This window comes from Simochromis diagramma, unplaced genomic scaffold, assembly GCF_900408965.1.
Source record: "Simochromis diagramma unplaced genomic scaffold, fSimDia1.1 OVJJ01000510.1, whole genome shotgun sequence".
Lineage (NCBI taxonomy): Eukaryota > Metazoa > Chordata > Actinopteri > Cichliformes > Cichlidae > Simochromis > Simochromis diagramma.
This window is the reverse complement of record NW_024387326.1, coordinates 3,669,211-3,696,086: the sequence shown is the minus strand read 5'-3', so window position 1 is coordinate 3,696,086 and position 26,876 is coordinate 3,669,211. Positions and strand designations below refer to the sequence as shown.

Genomic DNA, 26,876 nt, shown 5'->3' with positions numbered 1-26,876 from the left:
TTCATTTTAGATACGTTTTTGGTCGCCTGGTGATATTTCCTTTCTTTCTGGCCTGTTTTTTCACCCAACCCTTCAGCTGCTCAGTGCTCTGTTATGTTTACCATAGTCTCAGATGACTGTTTCCGCATGCTGAGCAGTATTGCAGCCCCAAGGCGCTTTATGTTATAAGGTAAAGATCATAAAATAACAAAGCGGCAGTCCAAACAAGTAATAAATAAACCAAACGTTGCTTACAACCAGCGCAGTTGTAATTACTGGGTCACCTTCTCCCCTCTGCTCTCCGTCACTGTCAAACACAATGTGTTCATCAATATCTAAAATGATTCTCTGCTGTGTCACAAAGAGGAAATTATAAGACCAGGTGTCAAAAGTCATTGCCTAGAAGCGGTCGCAGTAATCTAATGAGTCATCTTGTGCGTTCATTTAGAAGCTGACTCAATACTACTGACAGACCTCGAATGAATACAGGAAATTAAAGGCTGCAGTACACAAAAGAATATGTATCCAGGTAGCTAGTCGATGGATGCTGTTTATTTATTTCAAGTCTAATATTTCATCATCATGTCACACAAACTCTTTAAATGGATTAAAAAATAAAACCAGGTCTAGTCTATTTTATCTTTGAAACCTAAACTATACTACACACATAAATCAACCTCTTCTATATTTTCATCATCCAGACTGCTGCTCTTCCCCCTGGTGGTACTGTTATGTTATTATGACTGTACCATAATCACTTCTGCCTTCTATTTATTTCTGCTTTCCAAATAAAGACTCCATTGTCTCCTGTAACAAAGTAACTGAGCAATTACAATTTTAATTAGCTGTTGACTCAGTGGTATCCATTTTTGGCACGTTTATCTGTATCTTTCTTTCTCTCCCTTTGGGCCCCCCTGAGAAATAATTGACTGCAAAACCAAAATACAGTTATTAACTATTGATTCACGTGTCAGTCAACCTGAAGTCTGCATGGAAAGCAAACAGAATGAATTAGAGACTCAGGGTTTTTTTGCAAACTATTCACAATAATGGGACCTTGCTTTGACAGCTCAGAAAGATGCACAAAGTTCTGTCACAGTGAAAACTGCACTCCGATCATTTTATGCTCACCGGTTTGCTTTCCATATTTTAGTCAGCACATAATTTTTTGTGATTTGTTTTTAAGGTTGTGTGGATGGTCTATTTCACCTAATTTCTTTCACTTTTCTCTAACATACCAGTCTAATGTATAATGCATGCAGCTATAGTGCTGTAAATACAGATCGATATAATGAAATACTCATAAAGTGATTTGCTCTTTTCTTGGCCCCTAAGTTTAACCCTTTTCCTCTGTCAACACTCAGCCCTCATATCTCCCCCACGCCTCCTCTGATATTACATCTCTCTTTCCTCTAAACTCCCTTACTCTCTGCCATGGGTTTAAATAGCAGGACCAGCTGGCCACATCAATATACGCAGGACCTCTTTATCACAGGTGCTGGGATTACAGACACACACATACATGTGCTGTTATTTAGAGCTTTAAAAATGAGACTTGATGGAGAGTAACACTTGTCTAGAGAGAACAGATAGGACTGTGTTCATTAACCAGACACCATAGATTCGTATTTCTTTCTATCTTGCAGAAATGAGAGTTGTAGTACTTCTGCTGTCCAGCGGGTGGAGACGTGCCATTTTGAAAAGGGGCCCGCAGCATACTCCTGTCTAAATAGTACAGTCATTTGAACAGCTGTGTCAGATTACTGTGAGCTCACTGTAACACCTCTGAAACACCAAAACAAGGCTAGAGAAGAAGATGATACTATGGGTTAAACATTATCCACGCTGATTCTTTTTCTTTAATCATCTCCCTCATGTTCTCCTGCCATTGAAGTATATGGTTGATCTGAAAACTGTATGCTAAAATATTTTGAAATCTGGTTGATGATAACCCTCTGATACTTTCCACTAAGTTTTATGCCCATGGCTCAAGAACTCCAGCACCACCAATGGGATAAAGTTGGAGGTGCACTTCATACAACAGTTTATTTTAAATGAATTCCACAAGAAGTTTTAGTCAAACACAGAGAAAATCTCTGCAATCATTATCTCATAGCATTCACCAATTTAATTAAAAAAAGAATGTTCACTCTTAACCCAAATAGCAGCAGCAATCGACCTTGATTTTATTTTATTTTATTTTACTTAGCATTACTAGTTGGAGAAATGGCATAATACACATTTAGTGTTAAAGTAAATTCATATTTTGTTCCTCAGTTCTACCACAACAAGATGTACATCTACCAGCCCTCAGAAGTTGCAGCAAAGGTGAAGCCATGAATCCACAGCTCTTAATAGTAAAATGCACTTATGCAAAAATACAACACAGTAACTCCAACCCTGACCACAAGACGCATCATTTCCATTACAAGAGCAGCTTTGTTTGTTTGTTTGTTTTCAAAGACTGGCCTTGAATGCCAAATCCTGCTGTACCTCCTCTTCTTTTTCTCCCTTCTTTGATTTTCATGCTTCACAGTCACACCTGAAAGTCTGGAGAGTAAGAAGAGGCTCTTACTCTCCAGAGTGGCTCTCAGACAGAGGACAGCTGTGACCTATCACTTATCTCTCTAAAGCTGAACAGTCCTTGCACACAGAAGCAGTTTAGGGTTCATTGTCTTGCTGAAGAGCAGTTCAACCAAGACAAAGCCATGCACAGAGCCTCAAGGTGAAAACATTTCAACCTGACCTTGATAATATTTGGAAAAATACTGGTCACATCACCTAACATATTATTTGAAATCATAGATTTCATAGATTTAAAATAATAGACTATACAGTGATTAAACACCACAGTATGATATGTAAGCAATAATTGATAAAAGAATAAAAAAGAAACCTGAGGTGACCCATGTGCAATTTATGTTTAATATTTATTTCTAAAATATTTCTCTATCTTGGAAAAAATTATAAGTATTAAAGTCTGTCACAAGGTGGCGACATATACATATCAAAGAAAAGGCTGTGGGGGAGGAACAATTCTTTCGGTTGCACAGAGAAAAGGGGACACACAAAAGTGACGGACCGTTATGGTGACGAAACGTTATACAAAATAAGTGAAAGATGAAATAACACGCGAGGTTTCCATGAAAGAGATTTTCTCATCCAAGAGTTTTTACATTAAATTGTAAAAACTAATTGGTCGTTTAAAAGAAACAAACAGGGGAAGTTGGCAGTAGGCTGAGCTTTTCTTAGTGAACCATCGTTAGCTCCTGGGAAGACGGTGGCTAAGTGACACCGCGGTTAATGATGTGGGGAGAGATCGACCCTCCTGTTAAAACACAGCCAAGCTTGTGTGAGACTGAAGACGAGAGGAAAATAGAAGAGATAATACTGCCACGGAGACAGAGATGTGACTCCAGCAGCTCTGAAGACACCCAGCGGGTGGTGCAGGACATCCAGGTGAAGCAAACAGCGACAACAGCGTTTGTTTGTTTTTTCTTTTCAACCACAGTGTCAGGTGCGGTCTGCCATTATGACGCCTCGCTGATTTACTCTTTCTGCTCATCATACAGAATATAAACCTGAGCGAGTCCAGCTGTGTGAATGCCATGATGGAGGCCATAGCTGTGAGCGGCGTCTTGGTGAAGAGCCAGCAGATCGGAGAGGCTGAGCTGACCGTGCAGGAGCGCAGAGAGGAGCTGCTGCATCAGTACCGCAGCAGGCCGCTGGTGTTCCTGGAGAGGTACCATGTATGTGCCCACAGTTCAACGTGTGTGTGTGTTAGTGAAGGGCAACATCGCCCAATATAGATGCTTAGAGGCAATGACATTCATAAGTAAATCAAGGCAAACTTCTTTCCCAGTGACGTGCTGCCATTGATGGCACTCTTTATCACTTAATGTGTTACTCTGTTGGAACAAGGTGCCAGCATTGTAGTACAATAGTAGTGACAGAGCATGAATCAAATTTAAGCACAAAAGTAGCCCAGTTAGTGCTAGTGTCAGTAATGCCGACATCCCTTTTAGTGTTCCTGTCATATGGAGTGCAACCAGCCAGTGCTCAAATGACACAGTGGAGTCGTTTGTTGACATTTGGGTCACACATCATCAGCTGTTAGCATCTCCTCCTCCTTAGCCTGGCTGTACTTAGCTTTGTTTTTGCCTTAAGGAGTGAAAGAAGTGTGTCTTGTTTTCACTTTCAGTGGGAACAAATTCCTTGTATATTTTGCAGAGTACAGCATTGGCTGATGGTTGTTGAGCTATATATATTTTTTTAAGTACTAAATCTTCCTCTGAGCCCAACTGTAGAGGTGGGCCTATCGATCTAAATATCATTTTGATACCAGCCCTGGCATTGGTATGGGGTTGGTACTAGTGCGATACAACTGATACTTCTGTCCTCTGAGTTTAGTTTGCAGAGCACTGAATTGTGTTGAATAAACTGTTATTATTGTTTAGAAATGAAAAGATGTACTTCAAACATGCACTGAGACTGTGTGTTGACTGTTACGTCTACCTATAGCACATTAAATAACAGAAGCTGACCCAAAAGTTCTTTACAGACAGGAACATTTACATTACAGGTCTGCAAAAAATCCAGTTTCAAAATACATTGTTAACTAAATATTGTGGTGTTGGTAAAGAAGTGAAGAATTCCATTATTATATTTTGTTTTTCATCTTACAATTTCCAGGCTTGCCTGAAGCCTCAGCATCTGTCAGCATTTGCACATGTCAGCTCAGACCCACGAGCACAGCACTACAGCAAGGTGATACAGAGACGGGCTGCAGGACGCACCGACAGGACCAGAGTCAGGAATCAGCGCTATGCTGCCCTCAGGGCTCTGCAGAAGGGTAGGGGCAGCAGCAGTTAATGATACAGTGGACCCATGCAGTATTTGTGCAGATAGCTTTAGTCTTTGATAGTGTCAACTGAGATACTTGTAGCCAACCCACCAACTTCTGTTTTTCTCTCTAACTCGCCATCGGCCTGGTTTTATTTTTTGTTTCTTTTTGTGCCATGCCTCCTCTTCTAGACGGCCAGTACTTCAGTGAAGAACAGATGCGAATGAGGGAGCCGCTGCTGTACGAACAGTATATCGGCCAGTACCTGACAGATGAAGAGGTGAGTTCTGTTTATCTTGCGTTTTATATGTGATTATGTTTTTGTATATTTCAGAGTATTTTTCTAATTACCTTCATGAATGCTGCAGGTGCTACAGCGCTCCCAGGAGGCCATGCTGGATGGTGCACAGGGGGGACCCGGGGAGCCGGGGCAAGGTACAGGAGGACTCGCCAATCTGCTCCTCAACTCCTACCAGGAACGACTCATCCAAAATCGTCTGCAGGAGGAGCAGGAGAAGGAAGACGGCGCACTGGAGGAAGAAGAGGAGGACGACGACTACGGTCAGTCAGAGTTCGGGTTGAAGAAAAAACTTCACACTGAAGTTAAGCAAAGAAGAAAATTTAGGCTTTTTTTCTTTTCTTCTTCTTTTCCCTCCATCTTTTCTTATTCTGCTCTGTGTTTCATGCTGTAGATGACAGAGACCAGCAGAAGGAATGGGAGCCGACGCCGGAGGAGAAGGCTCTTCTCAGAGAGGAGTTCATCAGTCAGATGCACCAGCGTTTTCTGGATGGCAAAGACAAGGATTTCAACTATAGGTCAGTCACACAGCACACAGGAGCAGTTCAAAGACTTCTTCATCGCGTTGTAGCCAACCTAAAGCTGCCTTTGACAGATCGAGTTCCTCAGACTATTAGGCTACGTTCACACTGCAGGTCTCAATGCTCAATTCCGATTTTTTTGATCAAAGCCAATTTTTTTGTCTGCTTGTTCACACTACAAATAAAATGCGACAGCAAATGCGCTCTAGTGAAAACCCTCAAAGCGGCCCGCATACGCAAAAGAAGACGTCACACACAACGCGCTCTGTTTAGACCCAGAGCAAACAGTATTGTTTGACTGATGGCCGTTAATATAAAGACTTCGGGCTTTACGTTTCCCAATTTTTGCTTTAAGTTATTTTGTTATTTACATAATAATGTAAATAACAAAATAATTATCCTTATTGCTGTTTTAGAGGAGCGGTGCTTCAAAGGATAGTTGCAGATTTCTGTCAGAATCTGCAGATTATACAGTACAAATAAAATGTTCACGTTTCTCCAACGTTGTCTTCCCAACAGTTTCGCTAACATCTACACTGGATGGCCAGGAAGCGTTCACGATGTGTTCTCGGGCGCTTCTCCGGAGCTGATAATTGGCGTCTGTCTTGTGTCAGTGACCGTTCAAACAGCAGTCGCTTTCTAAAACATCAGATATGTATCGGATTCAGTACCACATACGAAAGTGACCCAGATCGGATTTGAAAATATCGGATTTTTGACGTTCACACTGTCATACCATGATCGGATATGGGTTGCATAGGGTCAAAAAAATCGGATTTGATGCGCTTTCGCCTGCAGTGTGAACGTAGCCTTAGTGTATGTTTGTAGGTGTTTGTAATGTAAGATTTTCAAATTAGTAAGCAGGCTTTTTGAGAATGTTGCTGAAAAAAATAACTAGTTTTGTTATTAAAGCTTTGAGATGATCATTCCTCATAGATTAATCAGTTCACAGAATAACAGAACTCCGTAATCTGCCAAAGTTATTTTTGCTAAAGCTCAGCGCAGTTTAAAGGCAGTTCATGAGGTACAGACGACCTGTATTTTATTTATTTGTGTCCTGGATCACGATTTTTCATCTGTCCGGACACATATACACAGATTTTTCTTTCCACAGTACTTTCCACATGTAAAATCATTTTATCAATACCAAATGCATTACATGGTTATGTGCAGGCACTAAAAACAACTTGGTTGGTGTTAGGAATTAAAAGCTGCAGGTTTAAGTTTAGAAAACGATCACGGTTTGGCCTAAAATTCAACGCTTACTAATTCTTTTGAATCTGTAGCTTTATGTCTGTGAAGGTTCTCAGTCATCCAGGTCATTGTAGTCAAAGGAGCTTGCAAAGAAAAGCGTCTGGACTTCTTTAAGTTACTTGAAGACGTTTCACCTCTCATCCGAGAAGCTTCTTCAGTTCTAAGGTCAAATGGTGGAGAGTCCCAGATATAAACCTAGTGGGAGTAACCCCCCACAGAGGGACAAAAGGACCCCCTGATGATCCTCTAATCGCCTGAGCCAAGGTGTGAAACTGGGTGTGGGTCCCAATCAGCCAGAGTTTCGGGTGTGTTCATTGTGAAACCTGGCCCCACCTTATTAAGAACGCCTCTTTGCGTTCTTAAAGTCAGCAAAGAGGCACAGAAAAGAAGACCAGACACCAGCGAGGGAGGATAAGAAGGACAGACGCAACAACATTGTCATCCCCTATGTAGCCGGTGTATCAGAAAAACTCAGGAGAGTTTTCTCCAAGCATGACATCCCGGTGCATTTCAGACCCAGCAACACGCTCAGACAAAAACTGGTTCACCCGAAAGACAAAACGCCAAAACACAGACTTAACAATGTGGTGTATGCTGTACAGTGCAGTGAGGAATGCCCAGACCTCTACATTGGAGAGACCAAACAGCCACTTCACAAGCGCATGGCACAACACAGAAGAGCCACCTCCACAGGACAAGACTCAGCTGTCCATCTGCATCTTAAGGATAAAGGACACTCTTTCGAGGATGCCAATGTTCACATTTTGGACAGAGAGTACAGATGGTTTGAAAGAGGAGTGAAAGAAGCCATCTATGTCCACTGTGAGCGACCATCTTTGAACAGAGGCGGTGGTTTACGACACCAACTGTCTGCCATCTATAATCCAGTTTTGAGATCCCTTCCCAGACGCCTTAACGCCCACTCACATCCTGGGCCATCTGACCTCAGGAATTCGCATGATAAGGCGGGGCCAGGTTTCACAATGAACACACCCGAAACTCTGGCTGATTGGGGCCCACACCCAGTTTCACACCTTGGCTCAGGCGATTAGAGGATCATCAGTGGGTCCTTTTGTCCCTCTGTGGGGGGTTACTCCCACTAGGTTTATATCTGGGACTCCCCACCATTTGACCTTAGAACTGAAGAAGCTTCTCGGATGAGAGGTGAAACGTCTTCAAGCAACTTAAAGAAGTCCAGACGCTTTTCTTTGCAAGCTCCTTTGACCTGTAGCTTTATGGTTACCATAGTGACATGTTTGCCACTTTGTCTGGGCATGTTGCGTGACACATGCTCAAAGTATGCTCCATACTGAAAATACATTACTAACAACTGAACTTTTTCACAACAGTTTTGTTTCATATTGACGCTGTTGTGAAATCACACATGTTAATACAAGTTAGTAAAGAGACTCCAGAGGAGGGGAAAAGTTACAAACGGAAGTTCAGTGGAAAATGACAAAAATCCTACACTGTGGGCTTTGAAAGTGACTTAAGGTGTTTATGTGTTTGTGTTACAGGGAGGTGGATGAGAATCCAGACTATGACAACTTGGACATTGTCAACAGAGATGCAGAGGATAAATATTTTGATGACGATGATGACGAAGAAGAGGAAGAGGAGGAAGAAAATATGACAGAATAGTACCCGTGTTATTAATAAATGAATGAACTGTAAATATAAATGTACAAAAAGAGTTTCCATTCTATTTTTTAGTTTGACATCTGAACACAAACAAAAGATGTAATAAACATGTTTTTGGGGTCTTTTGAAAATTTGTATAAATATGATTTTCTTGTTCAAAACTCAACAGAAACAAACAAGGCATTTTGCTGTGTTACTAATTATGACATCATTTCAGCATTAAATTTGTCTCAAAGCCCCACACGGGAGGTGATCTGTGCGTATCAGGTGATTTGTCCACATGGATTTTAGGCTTTGTGAGTGAGCGAGAGAGCGATGGTACATGTAGTTTTAGACATTTGCACGCATAGTCGTGAAGCTGAACCTAATAAATTGTGCGTAAATAATCAGTATTTATTTAGGTTTAGATGTACGCGTGTCAGATTGCTTTGTATTGTGTGGATTGAAACATGAGTGAGTCTTCAAAAGTTACAAATCATCGTACACATTTAAAAATCAGGACTGAAAATGAGTGACAAAGCAGCCAATGATGGCTGGAGAACGTTTGCTCAAGGCCACTTCAAAAAATTCAAGGAATGTATTCTTCTAATTACAATGCTGTTCCCTACAATGATTATTACAGGTTGGGCAAAGTCCAAAGAAAACACATTTTGATAACATCTGCACAATTTACCGATAAAAAGCATCAATGTTGTTTATTCAGAATTTCAAGAAGAAAATATCAGCTGTATGTGGAATTATTAAAACAAAGTTGTTAGAGGGAAAATGATTCTATGTAACTTTACCTTCTTTTAAATGTACAAGCTGTGTTTAAGATAAGTAGTTTAGAAGTGTCTTTCAGATTTTCCCAGCAAGGACATATTGTTTCAGATTGTTTTATCTTTCTCCCAGCTCTCTGCTGATGAGACTAGCGCCACATATGGAGTTGTTTATTTTATCTGTTTATTATTTTCTTATCCTGTTCTCACTGTCTCTGTGCTCTGTGCCTATAAAAATGCCAAGCCTCTGTTCATGGTTGTGAGTTGTTCTCAGCAGCTCACCCGTGTACACGTTAAAGCATAAAAAGTAACCTTGTCTCATTGTGTCTTTATTTCTCCTGGGTTTTTTACAGAGTTTTCCCCCAACAAAAGTAAAACACGGTGATCAGCAGTGTGAAAGGAAAACTGAGACAAAGTACAGTTTTATGATTTTGTTGCTTTTCTCAAAAGTAACAATTAACCAAAGAAACCTCCAAATAACGCATGTCATTTGTGGACATACTGCAGCAATTTTTCAAATTCAGCTTTACAGAAGCATTAATCTTCATTTTTTAAGTTCTTTTATTATCAAAGTGTAACACTCTTCTTGTAATTTTAAGACCTTTAGTTGCATTTTTAGTTTCTCCCTCTTCAGTTGATCAAGATCCGTTGTATTCAAACCAGAGCTGACTGAGGGCCCAGGCGACAGAGCCTCTGACATGTGAGAGAAATTAATGCCGACAGAGGTTTGACTTGCTGGAGATGAGCTGTGGAAAAAAGTTAACTTTTTAGATTGTTTGACTAAATTAAAAATCTTTACCTAAATGATAGGACAGCTACATCTTACTTCCTTTCTGGCCTCGTGGATTGTAATGCAGCTACATTGTGGCCAGAGCAGTGGACATCTTTATGTTCACACTCATCTGACGCAGCCAGAGGTTCACAGGAAGGACCTGTACATTTAGAAAACATATTGGGGAAAAAAAGACCAGAAAAGATTAAAAATAATAATAAAAAATAAAATAAATACATGAATTTTTTTTCTCTTAAAAAAAGCTGAAAGAAATCATGCTAGTGATTTCAGTTTTTGAACAACTCACTCATTTCCTCTTCTGTTTTATCCTCCACATTCTGCTGTTTGATTGGTGTGTTTCTTTCCACGTCTCTGGTTTTTACAGTGACTTCAGATTTTGGCATGTTAGGAGGATCGTCTCCTTCTTTCTCATTCCCACAGTTTGCTGACTGTGCATCTCCTCTCTCTGCTGAGCCTTCAGTACAAAAGACAAAATGTTACCAAAAAGTGAAATTAATACACACATAAATAAAGTATTTACTATTTTCCATTAGGAGAATTGTGGGAAATATCACCTTTAATAACACACTTGTCAGTGTGGTTAGAGGCAACAGCAGGTACAGCTTCAGATTCCATTCCTCCCGTTTCCATTTCATCTTCCTCTTCTTCATTCCCAGCATCTTCTGAGTTTACAACCTCGTTTTCATGTCCAGACCCGACCTTCTCTTCAGCTCTCTGCTCTGTTTTCACTGCCAGCTGCCCTCTGCTTAGAAACTGGTCCTTATCTTCAACAATATCTCCCCCAGCTTCTTCTGCAGGCTGTATTTTTGCTTCTTGATAGGGATAACAATGCATTAGATTTATGCATGTACACTTTATAATTATTTGTAATTACTATTAGTAGAATCAAATAATTTCTCAAAATAGTTTTCAAGTTAGCAGCACTCAAACTGTGTGGTCTTCTGCTGTTGTAGTTCATTTGTTTCACTGTTTGGTGTTCAGAGATGCTCTTGTGCATACCCTGATTGCAATTAGTCATTATTTGAGTTACTGTTACTGTCTTTCTATCAGCACAAAGCAATCTGGTCATTTTTCTTTGACCTCATTTTACACCAGAGAACTGCTGCTCACTTGATATTTTCTCTTTTTAGGACCATTGCCTGTAAACTCTACAGATGATTGTTTGGAAAAACCCGAGTAGCAGATTCTGAAATATTCAGACCGGTGTAACTGACACCCACAGCCATGCCATGTTCAAAGTCACTTCCAGTTGTGGTCATGCATTGATTATGGCCATGAATGTACGGAAGAGGATTAGGACCACCGGAGGGAAAAAAAAGCGGGCACGTCTTCTTTTCCAGAATTCTGAGAAAAAGTCAGAATTCTGACTTTTTTCTCAGAAGAGATAGTAGGAATCTCTTCTAGAAAAACACTGACAAAATAAGAAAGCCAAAACACATGCAACTGTTTTTGGGTTTTGAAGAACTCACTCAGTAGCACTTTTGGCACAGTTTGTATTGCCACATCTCTGGTATTTCCACTAACTTCAGATCTGGACATATCAAGAGGATCTTCTCTATTTTGTTCTTTGTCATTCCCACAGTGCACTAAATGGCCGTCTTCTCTGTCGTCCATCCTTGCATCTTTGCAAAAGTCAACATGTCAATTAATCAAATATATGAAAAAAATGCACATTGGCTATTAAATATTCATTTGATGTTAAACAGTTTTAATACCAGAGTTTAAGACACTGGATTCAGTTTTATTCACTATTTCCAAAGATGTGGAAGCTTCCTGTTCTTTTCTTTCACTGCTTTGTGGTAACTGTTCTTCACTGGCTTCCCCATCACTCCCATTGATGGATAGGTCATGTATGTGTGAGGGAGCAATGAGTGTCGCTGCTGCAGTGGGTGTGTTAACTTTTGCTGAGCTGCTGCACTCTCCTGGACGGGCCATCCACTTGGAGTGACAAGCACCTGTTCCCTGAGGCAAAATTAAACATTTAAATTAGATTTACATTTACAACACCAGATATTCATTTTTAAATTACACAGGTCTACAACCAAAAAACTGCATAAGATTTCAGATTTGTTCATTTTTCATCATGCTAAATAAGTTCCGGATTTTCTCTGCTGTATAAGCCACACTCAGTTTACATCCTGCATTCAATCTGGACCATGCACATGTTTTAGTTCTGTATTATGGCTCCAAGAGGTTGTGTAATTTCTCCAGACAACTTTTGTTTTATTTGTGGTGAATAAACTGTTAACAAAGGAACACAAGTGATTTTGTGAAGAAAGTTTATTTTGCTTACTTCAAGTTGAAACTTGGGAATCAAGACAAACCATGGGCTCCTCACAAGGTGTGTAGAAGATGTAGGGAAGATATGTTTTGGTGGTTTAAGAGTAAGAAAAACTCATTTCCTTTTGGCGTGAACTGCAAAACCACACTACTGATTGCTATTTCTGTTCGGTAGATTTAAGAGGCTTTAATACTAGAAATAAAAAGAACATATCTTACTCAAATTTTAGTTCAGCTATCAGTGCCTCATACCTCAGAAATACCAGTTCTACACCCACCTTCAAGTTAGATGATATCAGGAGTGATTCTGAGGACGGAGACACATTACCTCACCAGGATGAATCTACCTCAGATTTTTCTGTTGATGAGGGACCCCAGCCATTTTTTCAGAGCGAGCTTATTGATCTAGCCAGAGATTTAGGCCCTTCCAAAGATGGAGCTGAATTGTTGGGTCAAGACTTTTTATGTTTTGTAAAAAAAACTGTATGTAATGGAGGAAAATTGAGATCATTTTGGATTCAGCACCCCAAAAAACCCACCAGTGTTTAAGATTAAACAATGGAAAACTCGCATTTGCTGTTTTCAGTGTTTCTTTTAATTGCTGTATGATCTTGTATGATGGTAAAAGACTGTGAAATACTGAAAACTAGAATTTTGAGTGGTATAGAGTGGCACTGGTCCCAAGTTATATATTACTCTTCTGTTTTAAAGAAATCCAAAACAGTTTGAAAAGGATCTGTTTGGCAAAGGGGTCATTTTCCAGCATGACAATGATCCCAAACACACTGCCAGGGCAGTAAAAGCATGCCTGAATAGAAATGGACGGATTGGCCTCAAGACACCCCGGACATCAACATTATTGAATCAGGACATCTTGAGAGAGAACTGAAGAAAAAGCAGCCATCATCCAAAGAAAAGCTTTGACTGTCCTTCAAGAAGCCTGGAGAACTATTCCTGAAGATGACTTAAAGAAATGACAAGAAAGCTGCCTAAGAGTTGAATTGTGTTGAAGGATAAAGGTGGGCCATACCAAATACTTTACACTGTATTTTCATGTATTTTTTCATGTATTTTTTGCACACATATATATATAAGCTTTCTTGTCATTTCTTTAAGTCATCTTCAGGAATAGTTCTCCAGGCTTCTTGAATATATATATAGATATATATATATATATATATATAGATATATATATATATATATAGATAGATACTTTTGTGTCACGTTAATCGTGATGATCCATGTTAACACTGACAGCCATAATTTTAGATAAAATTTCCAAGTTTCAGCAATTAATGCATTATTTTTTTATAGCTGTATTGGTGATATCAAGTTTAAATGATAGGCAAAAAGGAAATGAAACTTTGATGGAATTAAAATAGTTACTAGTAGAGTAACCAGTGATTTGTAGTATTACGTTTTACATTGAAATTCTGACCTGATGATATGGCCTGATTAAAAAATAAGGGTAATCTTATGTCATTAACATTCACACGAGGACCAAAAATACCAGACAGTAAAGTGTATTAAAATTAAAAAAAAAAAAAAAAGATATATATATTTACCTGTCTTCCATCAAAACATCTCTTGAGAATAATTCTTAGTTCTTTCCCCCTGAATGGATGTTTCGCTGCTGTTGAAATTGTATGTTTTGTTGTCCTCTCTGAAAAGAGAAGAGTGATTTTCATACACAGACACTTTTTGTTAGGATAGTTACATGCCAATAGGAAATAACATCATTTAATTAATAACACTTTTGTCAGTATGGGGCAACAGCAGATACAGTCTCATCTTCTATTTCTCCCTCTGCCTGTTTCTCTTCATCTTCTTCACTCCCAGCATTTTCAGCTTCTACTCTCTCTGCTCTGTTTCCACGAGCATTTCCTCACTGTTTGAAAGCTGGTCTTTACCTTCAGCATTATCATCTTCAGTTTCTTCAGAGCCGGATGATTGTATTTCCTTTTGATTCAAGGTTCAGGAAAAATGACCTTTAATTATCATTCTCAGTGTTGTTTTAATTCATTTTTGAAAATCAGAATTACAGTGCTCTCATGCTCAGATACCTTTCTAGTCTTGGATCTTCCTTTTCTGTATCCCTCGGTTTTTAGGTAATCTTTCTGTGAAAAGTTAGTTTGACAGTTTATTTTGTGAAATCTGATTTTCTTTGATTAATAGAAATGCAAAGAAAAAAAAGTACCTTAATCCAATACTCCAGAGGTTGATCATCATAGAAAATAGTTGCTTTCCATTTTTTACACAATCCTTTCTCTGCAAGTATCTCAAATCTAGGGGGCTTATACCATTTGCCTTCATACTTAATACACGCCTTACCTAAATTGATCATCCAAACACACAGGAAAATTGAAATGACAGTAGAAAAGAACACTTAAAAAAATAAAGCTAACTTTTGACAAGTTAACATTTGATCCTCTTTAAAACAGTGCACATTGTTTAAAATTGTATATTTGAACCACAAAAGGAAAATGCTTTCTCTTTATTTTTTTCTTAATTCTTAAAGATGTTCAAAACACTCACACCTGATCTGCAATCCAATCCAAGGTTTAGAGATTTTTCTTTTTTAATGTAGGTTTGTATTTACTTTTCCCAAATGATTGATGGAGAGCAATAATGTTTCCCAGCTTTCATGAGATGGGGGGAAGGCAATTCAGAATCACCAATGCATAATCTATCATGCATTCATTCAGCTGGAGAGAAACTGATGACTACAGATCATTGAAGTCAAGTTCCATTTTTTATATACATGATTTTTATTTGTGGGCACAGTTTCAAAGAGTATAAAGTGTTTTCTTGTTTAATGGTTTCCATGAAATGTGCTTATGCTTCTCAGATGATTGTATTTGCTTACTTTGTTCCAGCTTCTCACAATCAAGGATGCCCTCTGTGGTTCCACAGATTACAGGCAAAAACTCTAAATTACAACAACAACAACAACAATAATAATAATTTCCCTATAATAAAATAATATGAATGTATTTTCATGCCATAAAATTAGAGAAACATATTCAAAAATCTAAAAAGATGTTCAGTGCTGGGTGACTAAGGACTTACGTTTTCCTTCTGTCTTCCAGGTTTTATGATCCTCCTCCTCCTTCTTGTCTTCATCATCAGAAGGTTCATCATATTCAGCCTTCCATCTTTTCCTTAATCTACAGTCTTCTTGGTCTTCCTCTTCCACAGATCTTTTCCTCTCCATTTATTTTTCAAAACTGAAAATATAGTCTTCCTAAACAGATTTCAGGGTAATCATTGATTTGTGTCAAAAGGTCTTCCCACCCGAAACAACATGTGTGAGCCCTTACCCGAGCGACATGATCATAAAAAGAAATAGCACAACTCAATGTTGAATTCTTTGTTCGTCTTTTGTTGTGCGAGAGACGAAAAATGTTTGCTGACCACCGCACAGATCTCGAGTTCAGCTCATACCGATACTAATAGTTTGGTCCTGAAAACAGTTCTCAGTATTAACATTTTGAGGATTTGTCATTGTGGTCTGACGACACAGTTTTCATGTCTTGTTTTATTTCAGTTTAGACTTCATTTGACCAAACTCATTGCAACTTTCAAATCAGTCAATTAATCAGATAGATGACAGATAGATATGTCTTCTGTTTTTCAAAAAGATGCACAACACCATTGACTTTTTAAAATATTTTGTAAATTTTATATATATTAAAATGTAATCTTCCATTACTTTTTAACATATCGGACTATATTTGAATTCCTTAGTGCAATATAATTGCGAATTAACTTAAAGAACACATCAGCTTGGATTAGCTGCTTTCTCAGTTGTTTTCAGTGCCGTCCTTGTGCCTGAATATTTCAGAGGGATGTTTCTTTTAGATTGTTAGGCCCCTTAACACTGACCTATGAATCATTCAAGCATTAAAAACACACCTAACTCGAGGGACTTATATATACAGTGTTGTCTAAATAACACTGTATATATAACAAATAACTTAGCAAGGAACCAGTATTAAATTGTATCTTTAGGTACTTTGTTACTAGCAGCCTGTCACAAAAACATACGATTTCTTCCAATTTCTTTAGTGGAATCTCTGAAAAATGCCACAGATAACACAGTTTGACAGGAATTTTCTTTTTTTATTGTAAACCAACTGATGTCCAAAGAGCTATTAGCTGAAAACTTGACATATCTCCGCATGACGTGTCCTGGCTCAAGACTTTTGCACAACACTGTAACTCTCTTTTATTTATTTCACATTTTGTCAATATGGCTGGACAAATTTGTATGAAAATGTTGTTTTTGTTTTGTCTAACTTCTTTAGAACAGTTATATCCATCTGTCACAGACATAATTGATATATTACTCGCTATGCTTCAAAGTCAAAGCACACATCTTGTTTTTCTCTTGCAAATTTAAATCTGAAGACCTGACACGAACTGCTGTCAACACACTAAACACTTTACATCTACTTTAATGTAAATACAATAAAAGTAAAAAGTGAAATACACTATAGGGACAAAAGTTCTGGTCCACCTACTCATTATTCCTACAGGAGCTGCTCATGACATAGAAACCCACGTCAACAGTTTTATCAAGATGTTAATACCAGAGGATGCTTACTCTATTACTGATAAGCAAAATTTGGCCACTTTTATGAACCTCGGCGACTCCACTCCGTGCGACACCTTGTGGCCAAGGCGAGAAAAAGTGACTTCTTAGTGACTGCTTCACAGTGGCATACATACATATCTATCTATCTACACACACACACACACACACACACACACACACACACACACACACACACACACACACACACACACACAGAGCGGTATGTGAATGTGTGTGTAGACCGAACAAATTCTATGAGGTCTATCAGCAAACACATCAGCAACCACAGGAGAGCAAATAGAAAGCACATCTGCACATCAGTGCTAACAATCACATATCCATTATCCATGTATAAAAAACCCACTTGTTTTAAAAAAAGAGATGTGAAACTCCAGAATAGGGACTTACCTCTGTTGCCGACTAGACAGCAAACGATGTCCCACACAGGAAAGTAAAACTTTACTTTTCAGTTACACTGAAAAAAAACCCCACCCCCCAGTTATTAAAGTGTGCGCCCAAACACTGACTTCCGGCAATGACGGCAGGTTTTACAGGTAAGACGATTTAGACTGACATTTACAGTCGCTATTTATATATGGAGAGAAACCTCGAAACGGTTGCAAGTGCACGTACGATATGATTTACAAATGTGTATAATTTTGAGACGCATTTCACACTGCCCGCTTCACAGATATCCGCAAACTTAAGATGCGTTCATGTCCCAGTGTTAAACTGGGACATCTGACTTTCCTCGGTATACCTGCATTTTATCTATAAATTTATTCAAATAAAGTGGTCGCTTTTTCTAAATATAGCAGAAAATGTGATTTACCAATTAGAGGCAGTACACAGTAGCCCATAAAGGTTAATATATGGTTTAAATAATCTGATGCTACATGCTGGAGGATCTTCTGCTGGGAAAAGTCAGTCAGTGCTCAGCCGCATATGGGGAACACAATGGCTGTACATTAGTGATGGGATTTCCGGCTCTTTTTAGAGATCCGGCTCTTTCGGTTCGGCTCACTAAAAAGAGCCGGCTCTTTCGGCTCCGAACCGGCTCTTCAGGTTGTTTTGTTGCTTTAATTAATTTATTATTAACAATAACATAAAATTATGCACAAAAGGAATTACTAACGTAAAAAAAAGTGGTTCTACTTATATATGTTTATATATAAATATATGCGGTGGCCCCTAGAGACAAAACACGTACAAACTCCAAAACACATTTCTAGCATGAACTGAACTTCCAAAGCAGAGCTACTAGATCACTTAAATTACACAATTGAAAGCATGTGTGTATTGTTTGTGTATTTATACACAGGCACTCATATATATTCAAATAATTTTTAAAAAAGTTCATTTACCTGTTACTACCACACACCAAATCCGGTCGTTGGTACTTGCTGGCTTGTGTAGCCACAAGATAACAAAGGCTCAACACTGCGCCCAGCATCCTGGAGCACTTCTGTTGTCTTTTGTACTTGTTTTGAGTTTTTATATGCTTCTGAGTTTTTACGTGCTTCGGAGTTTGTACGTGTTTTGGAGTTTGTACATGCTTCAGAGTTCATACGTGATTTGAAGTTTGTATGTGCTTTGTCTCTAGGGGCCACCGTAAATATACTTTTATTTATTCACTCCACATAAAATGTAATAAATAAATCATATAATACAAAAATCAACTATTCACATTTCAACTTTTAACTATTTAAATTTTCAGCTTTTTCCTTTTACAAATTTAAAGTGAAAAGAACACAAAACACTGCAAACCACAACACAATTAAATATAAATTATAATATGAAAACAAACAGAAGATGCATATTCTCTGTCATATGGACCTGCATGAATAAACTTTCTGAATCCTTTATCATCTGCAACCGAAAATAGTTGTGGATGATTACTATACCTTTCTAATGTTGTTGTCCCTGCCTCTCTTTCTCTCTCTCTGGCTCTGTTCCTGTGCTACTGAGTGTAATTACCGCCCCTCCCCCCTCTGCCCAGCGTAAAGCACAAGGCTCGCGTGCTGAGTGAAGCGGAAAAAAAGTGGGAGAGAGAGGCTGAGAGAAAGAAAAAAAAAAAAAACCCCACGTGACGGCTCGCGATAAGGAGCCGGCTCGCGTCGTTCACGTCAAAGAGCCGGCTCTAAGAGCCATTTCGTTCGCGAACGACCCATCACTACTGTACATCACTTTGGATCAACTTCTGGAGTAAACATATGCTTGTCTTGGACAATCATTGTATATTTTTTAATATAAATATAATCCAGGTAATATGGAATTGACAATTCTCTAATTGGTAAATCTACATTTTCTAGTAAAGTGGTCAAGAGCTATTTAGAAAAAAAACTTCCAATTTATTTAAGAAAAACAAAACAAAAAGTCGGTGATGTCAAGAGAAATACAAATAGAAAAAGCAAGGAGTGCGATGTCGTGATGTCCCAGTTTTACGCTGGATCTTAATACAGCTTACTACACAGTAGTTTATGCATATTTCTCTCCATATCCATGTAACAAGATACATCCACATTAAAGGAGTATGTATAGGTTTCAAATAAACTGAGGGAAAGTTTTTTTCATCTGAACAACCGTTGAACCACAATAGTTTACTACGATTTAAATTTTAATGTAAAATGAACTGATGTGAATGTCCTATGATAACTTCACAAATGTTACCTTTGAGTTTTTTTGTTTTTAGAAGGGAAATACATTTAGTTAGTTATTTATCAAAATATTTATTTTTGAAGTGATTGAAACAACACAATTTTCTTTGTTTATTTAGTTGAGCCTTAATTTGCAAAAATCATTGGGATTTTCCAACAGTGGCCAATCTACAAAATTTTACATGGGATGCAAAGGAGGGGCAAGTTGTCTAGGCAGGGTGGCACATACATCTTCAGTGAAGTGAAATCCCCCTGTTTAAATGGAGTCAACAATACAGCCACAAAAACTCTTTAAAACTATTTATTGTATCATTGTCTCTAAGAAAACAAAGAAAAGGTGATTTTTTTTTTTTTACAAGTTTTAAAGTAGAAAAACTTAGTGTAATAAAATCATTTGAATGTAATTATGTATGCCTTTATTTGAAGGGACAATAAGAAAGACAGTTTCATTTAGGCAGTCTTGGCTTGTGAAGAATGAATTTACACATGCTGATATATATTTGCATTTGCACAAGTAGGACAATAAGAATAGGGAATACCCTCAAAACAGTTATGTCACATTATTGATTTCAGAAGAAAACAGAAGATAAAGGGAATAACCCCATATCCCTTCTTCACCTAACTTTGACCCCCTTCTATTTCTGGACATCACATCTTTTGAGACATATGAATTTTCATTCATATGAGTACAAGTACACTTAATTTCATGTCTTATTCAGGTTTAGCTATTTTCTCTTCAGTTAGGTTTACGATTAGCCAATTTTTACACAAACATCCATTCTTACATGATATGTTTTACAGATAAAAATCATGTTTATTCACATTCTACAGAAGAAAATATCAGCTATTTGTTTAATTCTAAAAGCAAAGTAAAACATGGTAATCAACAATGCTAAAGGAAAACTGAGTATAGCAAAGAAAAAGTATGGTGTATAAATGCAGCACACTTCTATGATTTTGTAGCTTTTGTCAAAAGTAATGTTCCACCAAATAAACTTCCAACTAACGTGTCAGTTTGTGGATATAAACACAGCAATCGTTTAATTTACTGTCTGCAATGTCAGCTTTACAGAACCATTAATCCTCATTTTTTAAGTTCATTTACTTTCAAAGTGTAATAGTTCTCTTGTAATTTTAAAATTTTCAGTTGCATTTTTATTTTTTCCCCCTTCAGTTGATCAAGATCCATCGTATTCAAACCAGAGCTGGCTGAGGGCCCAGGCGACGGGGCCTCCGTTATGTCCGCACTGCAAGTAAAAACACTCTTGTTTATGGAATTCTTTTTTTAAATATATTTTTTATACATTTTGTCTAGAAAGAAAACATATTCTTAACAAGCAATTTTTGCACAAGAAAATTAAGCTCATTCAAGAAAAATGTCTGAATGTTCTCAGTCATCCAGGTCATTGTAGTCTAAGGAGCTTTGAAAGAAAAGTGTCTGGACTTCTTTAAATAGCTTGAAGACGTTTCACCTCTCATCCGAGAAGTTTCTTCAGTTCAGAACTGAAGATTCTGGTTCTGATTCTTGAAATAAGAAAGATAATCTTATTCTTCTAGAATAAGATTATCTTTCTTATTTCAGGAGTAAGGCCACTTTAACGACTTTTCAATTTAAGAAATGCATAAAGGCAGCCAGCCCAGGTGTCACTGTCGGAGAAAGAAGACCCAGTCGCACACAGATAACAATTGATCACTTATCTGGCAGGTAATACTTAAATACGCAAACGGTCCAAGAATACTACCAGGCTTAGTGCAATACTTCAGCACTGACTGTCATTCAGCCACACCAATAAATAGTCCTGCCTAAGAGAGCGGCAGCACTAGGTAAACAATCGCCACAAAGCCGGAGAGAAAAAGGAAAGAAAAACAAGAACAAACAAACACAGGCAGGTCGACCAGTTGGGGAACCGTCCGGTCGATCAGGCTTGAGTCTGACCCATGGCCTTTTGTTGCATGTCTTCCCCTCTCTCTCCCTCTACTTTCCTGTCAGTTCTTCACTGTCTCTATCAATAAAGGCCAAAAATAAAATATAAAAAATTTAAATCTAGACTTACCTATAGAAAGCTTTTTTATTTATGTGAAAATCTAAATTAAACACTAAAATAACAAAATAATTCTTCAAAATAGCTTGTTCAAGAAAGCATAATACATATTATAGGTAAAAAAAAATTTAATAATCAGTGTCTTTCCTTGTAATAATTCAAATTTTCTTAAATTAATCACACATTTTAGACAGTTTTGCCTAATTTAGGCATAAAACAGATTCATTTGCTAGTTTTAAGGATTCTAGCAAAACAACTTACCCAATTGGCAGATTTTTTCTCTCAAAACTAGACAGTTTTGTCAGATTTAAGAATATTTGGCTAATTTCAAGTAGAGTTGCTTTTGCAGTGCGAGAAATAAATGCCGTCGAAAAACAACCCTTTAAGACTGTGTGAATAAATTCAAAATCTTTGCCTAAATGATATGAGAGCTTTATCTTACCCCCCTTCTGGCCTCATGGATTGTAAATCAGCTACTTTGTGGCCAGAGCAGTGAACAGCTTTATGCTCTTGCTGATCTGACACGGCCAGAGATTCACAGGAAGGACCTGTACATTTAGAAAACATGTTGGGAAAAGACCAGAAGAGATCAAAAGAAATAATAAAAAATAAAACAAATACATGAAACTGGATTTTTTTTTTCTAGAAAAAAAAAAAAAAAGCAGAAAAAAAATCATGCTAGTGATTCTGGTTTTTGAACAACTCACTCAGTTTGTCTTCAGGTTCTTTCTTAACATTTTGCTGTTGGATTGCTGTGTTCTTTACCACATCTCTGTTATTTCCACTGACTTTAGATCTTGGCATCTCAGGATGATGTCCAGTCTTCTGTTTCAAAGACAGCCAATTATATATGAGTATCCTTATTTATAATTTCGTTTGAAAATAATAAAACTATTTTGAGCAACATTTAGTTTAATCCAAGTTTTATTTATATAACACAGAAACTATAAAGAGTCAGCTCATGGTGCTTTATACTGTAAAGACCCTACAATAATACAGAGAAAATACCAACAATTAGATGACCCCCTATGAGCACGTGCTTTAGTGACAGTGGTGTTTTAATTTGTCTTTATTTTGAATGCTAAGTTTTTAATAAAATATAACAGTCTTACCTCAGGAAGGCTATTAACGACACCCTTTACTTCGATCTTCAGTGCAGGTTTCACAGGTGTCAAAATTGTGCTGGTTGTTGTCTTCTCTGAAAAAAGGATGATTAAAATATGAGCATACACACTTTGGAATTATTAGAATTAGTTTGATGTTGATGTTCAGTCTGAACTTCAGCAGATCATCTTGACCATGTCTCCATGTCTTTGAGTTGCTGTCATGTGATTGGCTGATTAGATTTTTGCATTAATGAGCAGTTGGACAGGTATACGCAATAAAATGGCAGTTTAGTGTCTTTTGGAAAGTACAACTATTCATTACAGAACACACCCGATCTGTTTTGATCACAAAGACATGCGGAAATAATATTTATTCAAGCTGCAAACAAAACTACTAGTTAGCTGTGTGCACATGTGCTAACATATCTGTAAATGCTTACATAAAATAAAAAAAGCTCCTAATTTTAGCACAAGCCTGTAGAAGGATTTCACTCATTGTTTGGAGAACTTCAATTATCATTTCAGAACTGAGCCAAATTAACTGTACACCCACACTCATCTCACATAATCAGAGGTTAAAGAAGGACGAACCTGTGAACTTAGAAAATAGATTGAAAGTGTTTTTCTTCTATTTCAACAACAAAAAAAGCAAAAAACTAAATAGAAGTTGAATACGACCTTAAAGTGCTTTTAGTATTTGAACAACTCACTCAGTTCCTCTTTGGGTTCTTGCTTAACATTCAGCTGTTTGATTGCTGTGTTTGTTGCCACATCTCTGTTATTTCCACTGACTTCAGACCTTGGCATGTCAGGACGATGTCTAGTCTTCTGTTTTAAAGACAACAAAGAATATATTTGTATTTATTTTAAATAGTCGGACTGGATGTTGTCAAAGCATACATTTGTAATTTGTCATGCTGAACCATAATATTTGCCAAATTTCTATCTTGATGACGGTGCTGGTGTAAAGCAGAGTACTCTAAGATGATTAACATACTCAAAAGTTCCAGCAATGTAAAGCACAGTGAAACATTTAAATAAAATAATCTGTCTTGCCTCAGGAGGGATGTTAATGATACACTTTACCTCTTTCATCTGTAATGCATGTTTTCCAGGTGTTGGAATTGTACTTGTTACTCTCTCTGAAAAAAAGAGGAAGAGTTATTTTCATACACAAACAAGGTCTTTGTTATCCAAACATACCAATAGGAAATATATTGGAAATGTCACCTTTGGTACTACTGCTGCCACTATTGTTAGAGGCAACAGCAGGCGCAGTCTCTTCCTCATCATTATCATCTTCTTCATCCTCATCTTCCTCAGTGCTACGCTGATCGTCACCAACATCATCTTCATCCATATCCTCATCTTCATCTTCAACAAGATCTTCCTCGCTTTCTTCTTCTTCAGAAGAGATATAAATCGGTGTAGCATCTTCATCTTCGTTTTTCTTAGTGTCAGGCTCATTATCTTCATCCATATCATCATCATCCTCTTCTCCATCATCATCTTCATCTTGATCCTTGGGTTCTTTCAAGAGATGTTTAAATGTTTAAAATATTACAACGTACATGGAGATTTTTGTGACTTTTTCTATGCAAATACTCTTTTTTTTTTCTGAAATCCTGTGGTGTATTTGTCAAAACTACTGAAGTCTTCAAACAGCTGATTAAAAACAATATAATGTTTGCATGCTTTTGATTCATATTCTCAAACATTCTCTGGTTTTGAGGCACAGATTTAAAAAAAAAAAAAAAAAAAAAAAAAAAAAAGCAGACAAACCTGTTGAGAGTTTGTGGGACTCAAGGTCTGATGATTGTGGTTTTCTTTTCTTTTGTCTATAATCTTTAGCAGTTAGATCACCTTTCTGTGATAAGTTAATTCAACAGTTTATTTAGTGAAATCTGATTTTTGTAGATTCATAAAAATGCAACAAAGTACCTTGAGCCAAAAGCGTAGAGTTTTTCCTTTGTGGTAAATAGATGACTTCCATTTTCTGCATGGCTCTTTTCCTGCAAGCTTCTCAAACTTAGATGGAGTGTAAAAGAAGCCTTTACGGTAAATACATGCCTCACCTATATTTATAAAGAAAAAAAGTAATCGTTTTTATGAAAAAGTTATTCATTGATTGATGTATTTATATATGTACAAAAGAGAAAAGGAAAGACTGGTAAGAAAACAATACTGTATGCACTTACCTTTTCTCATCTTCTCTTTATCCAGGATGCCCATTTTGGTTCCACATTTTACACGCCAGAGGTCTGTTTTTTGAATAACCAAAAAAAAAGTACTTTCTCCATAAAAATATATATTAAATGTATTTTCATGGTCAATGTACAATGTACTAATAATTTGCAATTGTAGAAGTTGTATAAAGAGAGATGCCAGTTTTGACAGTGTTTCCTACTTTCATTGTAATAGTTGTGATAATGCAAATATTTATAATTCAATTCAGTTTTATTTATATAGCACCAAATCACAACAACAGTCACTTCAATGCATTCTATTGGAAGGTACAGACCCTGCAATAATAAAGAGAAAACCCCAACAATCAGATAACCCCTTATGAGCAAGCACTTTGGTGACAGTGGCAAAGAAAAACTTTTTAACAAGAAGACTCGGGCAGAACCAGGCACAGAGAGGGTCAGCCATTCTGTCACGACCAGTTGGAGTGAGGGAGGGAGACAGGACAAAAGACATGCTGTGGAGTTGGTTCTTCAGTAGGTGATGCTGCCTAAATGAAGTGAAAATGTTGCCCGTCTTATTGTCACTTTGGATGAAAACTTGAAATACATCAGTTTGCTCCATTATCCAACACTTTTTGGGGGGTTTTCTTTCCTTAAATATTACATTTAAATAAAGCCAAAAATGTCCTCCAGTTAAGGTATAATGCGATGCTAAGATCCCTGGAGAGTGTTTCCTAAACCTATATCTGCCAAAAACTTTGCAGTCACGTAAAATAATTTTAATGTAATTATGCAGGTCTTTATCTGAAGGAACAAAAGAAAGGCAGTTTCATTTAGGCAGTCTCAACTTGTAAAGAATGAATTCACACATGCGTTTATATATTTGCATTTACACAAGTATGACAATGAAGAATATGAAATACCCTCAAAACTATCATGTCTCATTATACCCTGCAACTTCAACAGCTTCAGAGAATTATATTTCGCATGCAGAAATATATTTCAATAAACAGATCTTTAAGGTAAAATGACACAAAGGACTTACTGTTCTCATTTTTATCATCCGCAAATCTCTCTCTTTTCTTCAAGCTAATTCTTCCTTTTTTCCTTTTGGGTTTCTCATATTTTTCCCATGGAAATCCTGGAAGCAGGCTTTCAAGGGATTTATCCATTTTTTATTTTTCAATATTAGATATCTCCTTCCTAAACAGACTTTAGAGAAGAAAAGTTATTTTCAGCTAAAATAACGCTCTTGAATCACTTAAATCAATTACAGTCACAATCATTAAAAAAAAAAAAAAAAAGTGACAAGCGTCACGAAGTACAAGGTGGACTCACGCGCTGGACTCCGAGGATGATGCACACAAGTGAATTTATTAAAGAACAATATCCAATGAGTGTATATACACAGATGCGGGGCAGTGCTATGTACAAAAGGTGAGGGGGGCAGGGCTCCTGGGAAAATCCAGGGGAACACGCTCGTCTCTCTCCACACAATCCAAACACGAATCCACTCGCACACCAGGGAAACAGTCCAGGGAATCTGCACACAAAGAAACGCTTGTTAGATTCTAAACACACACTGCACGGGAAAATACTTGCTGGGCCGCTCGACTTTCACTGACGCGATTCTCACAACAATCCAGCGAAGAACAGCCGTTGCTTCCTGTCTTAAATACCATCCACACTGATGAGGCACAGGTGTTTCTTCCTCCGAGGGCGTGGGCCAAGGGCGTGAACAGGGGCGGAGCGTGGGGGTGGCTTACTGGGCTTAAGCCCGGGTTGTTTTGTCAGAAGCCCGGGGTATTTTGGAGTGTAATTTTTTCATAGTTAGATGCCTGGCTGACAACTGTATAAAACAAAAAGTACACACAATATTCGAAGCACATAGTGCACACTGTGGGAATTTACGACTGTGCGT

The 26,876-nt window shown here is 37.6% G+C and overlaps 2 protein-coding genes across 5 annotated transcripts; one reads left to right on the top strand and one right to left on the bottom strand.

The window, feature by feature from the left end:
* The first annotated feature begins 3,039 nt into the window (after positions 1 to 3,039).
* Positions 3,040 to 9,288, top strand: ccdc97 (coiled-coil domain containing 97). Of its 2 annotated transcripts, none has more exons than XM_040006016.1 (7): positions 3,040 to 3,438; positions 3,552 to 3,728; positions 4,672 to 4,831; positions 5,014 to 5,102; positions 5,191 to 5,425; positions 5,515 to 5,638; positions 8,413 to 9,288. In XM_040006016.1, exons 1-7 carry the CDS (start codon positions 3,283 to 3,285, stop codon positions 8,534 to 8,536), a joined length of 1,065 nt encoding a protein of 354 aa, XP_039861950.1. In that variant the 5' UTR covers positions 3,040 to 3,282; the 3' UTR covers positions 8,537 to 9,288. The 2 variants fall into 2 exon arrangements, with proteins under 2 accessions (XP_039861950.1, XP_039861951.1); XM_040006017.1 differs by having other exon boundaries at positions 3,041 to 3,438; positions 5,191 to 5,383.
* A 319-nt stretch (positions 9,289 to 9,607) lies between these two features.
* LOC120717780 (probable serine/threonine-protein kinase fhkB) lies at positions 9,608 to 26,631 on the bottom strand. Of its 3 annotated transcripts, XM_040006009.1 has the most exons (18): positions 26,294 to 26,600; positions 26,001 to 26,167; positions 24,968 to 25,030; positions 24,711 to 24,844; positions 24,552 to 24,636; positions 24,115 to 24,299; positions 15,437 to 15,473; positions 15,234 to 15,296; positions 14,565 to 14,698; positions 14,431 to 14,484; positions 14,278 to 14,326; positions 13,933 to 14,030; positions 11,803 to 12,049; positions 11,557 to 11,709; positions 10,642 to 10,899; positions 10,374 to 10,541; positions 10,121 to 10,226; positions 9,608 to 10,040 (listed from the first exon to the last, which is right to left on the bottom strand). In XM_040006009.1, the coding sequence occupies exons 2-18, from the start codon at positions 26,125 to 26,127 to the stop codon at positions 9,839 to 9,841; spliced, it is 2,163 nt and encodes a 720-aa protein (XP_039861943.1). In that variant the 5' UTR covers positions 26,128 to 26,167; positions 26,294 to 26,600; the 3' UTR covers positions 9,608 to 9,838. The 3 variants fall into 3 exon arrangements, with proteins under 3 accessions (XP_039861943.1, XP_039861944.1, XP_039861945.1); XM_040006010.1 differs by lacking the exons at positions 9,608 to 10,040; positions 10,121 to 10,226; positions 10,374 to 10,541; ... (7 more) ...; positions 15,234 to 15,296; positions 15,437 to 15,473 and adding exons at positions 19,741 to 20,868; positions 22,106 to 22,211; positions 22,371 to 22,488; ... (1 more) ...; positions 23,480 to 23,597; positions 23,856 to 23,911 and having other exon boundaries at positions 24,000 to 24,299; positions 26,294 to 26,631; XM_040006011.1 differs by lacking the exons at positions 9,608 to 10,040; positions 10,121 to 10,226; positions 10,374 to 10,541; ... (7 more) ...; positions 15,234 to 15,296; positions 15,437 to 15,473 and adding exons at positions 19,741 to 20,868; positions 22,106 to 22,211; positions 22,371 to 22,488; ... (1 more) ...; positions 23,480 to 23,594; positions 23,856 to 23,911 and having other exon boundaries at positions 24,000 to 24,299; positions 26,294 to 26,631.
* Between the last annotated feature and the right edge of the window lie 245 nt (positions 26,632 to 26,876).

What these genes read in the sequence shown, in the direction of transcription:
- LOC120717780 (XM_040006009.1), bottom strand. Translation starts at nt 26,127, where the DNA reads ATGGATAAATCCCTTGAAAGCCTGCTTCCAGGATTTCCATGGGAAAAA. An exon ending in GTCCCACAAACTCTCAACAG is followed by an intron (nt 24,300 to 24,551) that starts GTTTGTCTGCTT and finishes ATCTCTTGAAAG; the next exon opens with AACCCAAGGATCAAGATGAA. An exon ending in TGTGCCAAAAGTGCTACTGA is followed by an intron (nt 10,900 to 11,556) that starts GTGAGTTCTTCA and finishes ATCCCTATCAAG; the next exon opens with AAGCAAAAATACAGCCTGCA.
- ccdc97 (XM_040006016.1), top strand. Translation starts at nt 3,283, where the DNA reads ATGATGTGGGGAGAGATCGACCCTCCTGTTAAAACACAGCCAAGCTTG. An exon ending in GGGTGGTGCAGGACATCCAG is followed by an intron (nt 3,439 to 3,551) that starts GTGAAGCAAACA and finishes CTCATCATACAG; the next exon opens with AATATAAACCTGAGCGAGTC. An exon ending in CCTCAGGGCTCTGCAGAAGG is followed by an intron (nt 4,832 to 5,013) that starts GTAGGGGCAGCA and finishes CTCCTCTTCTAG; the next exon opens with ACGGCCAGTACTTCAGTGAA.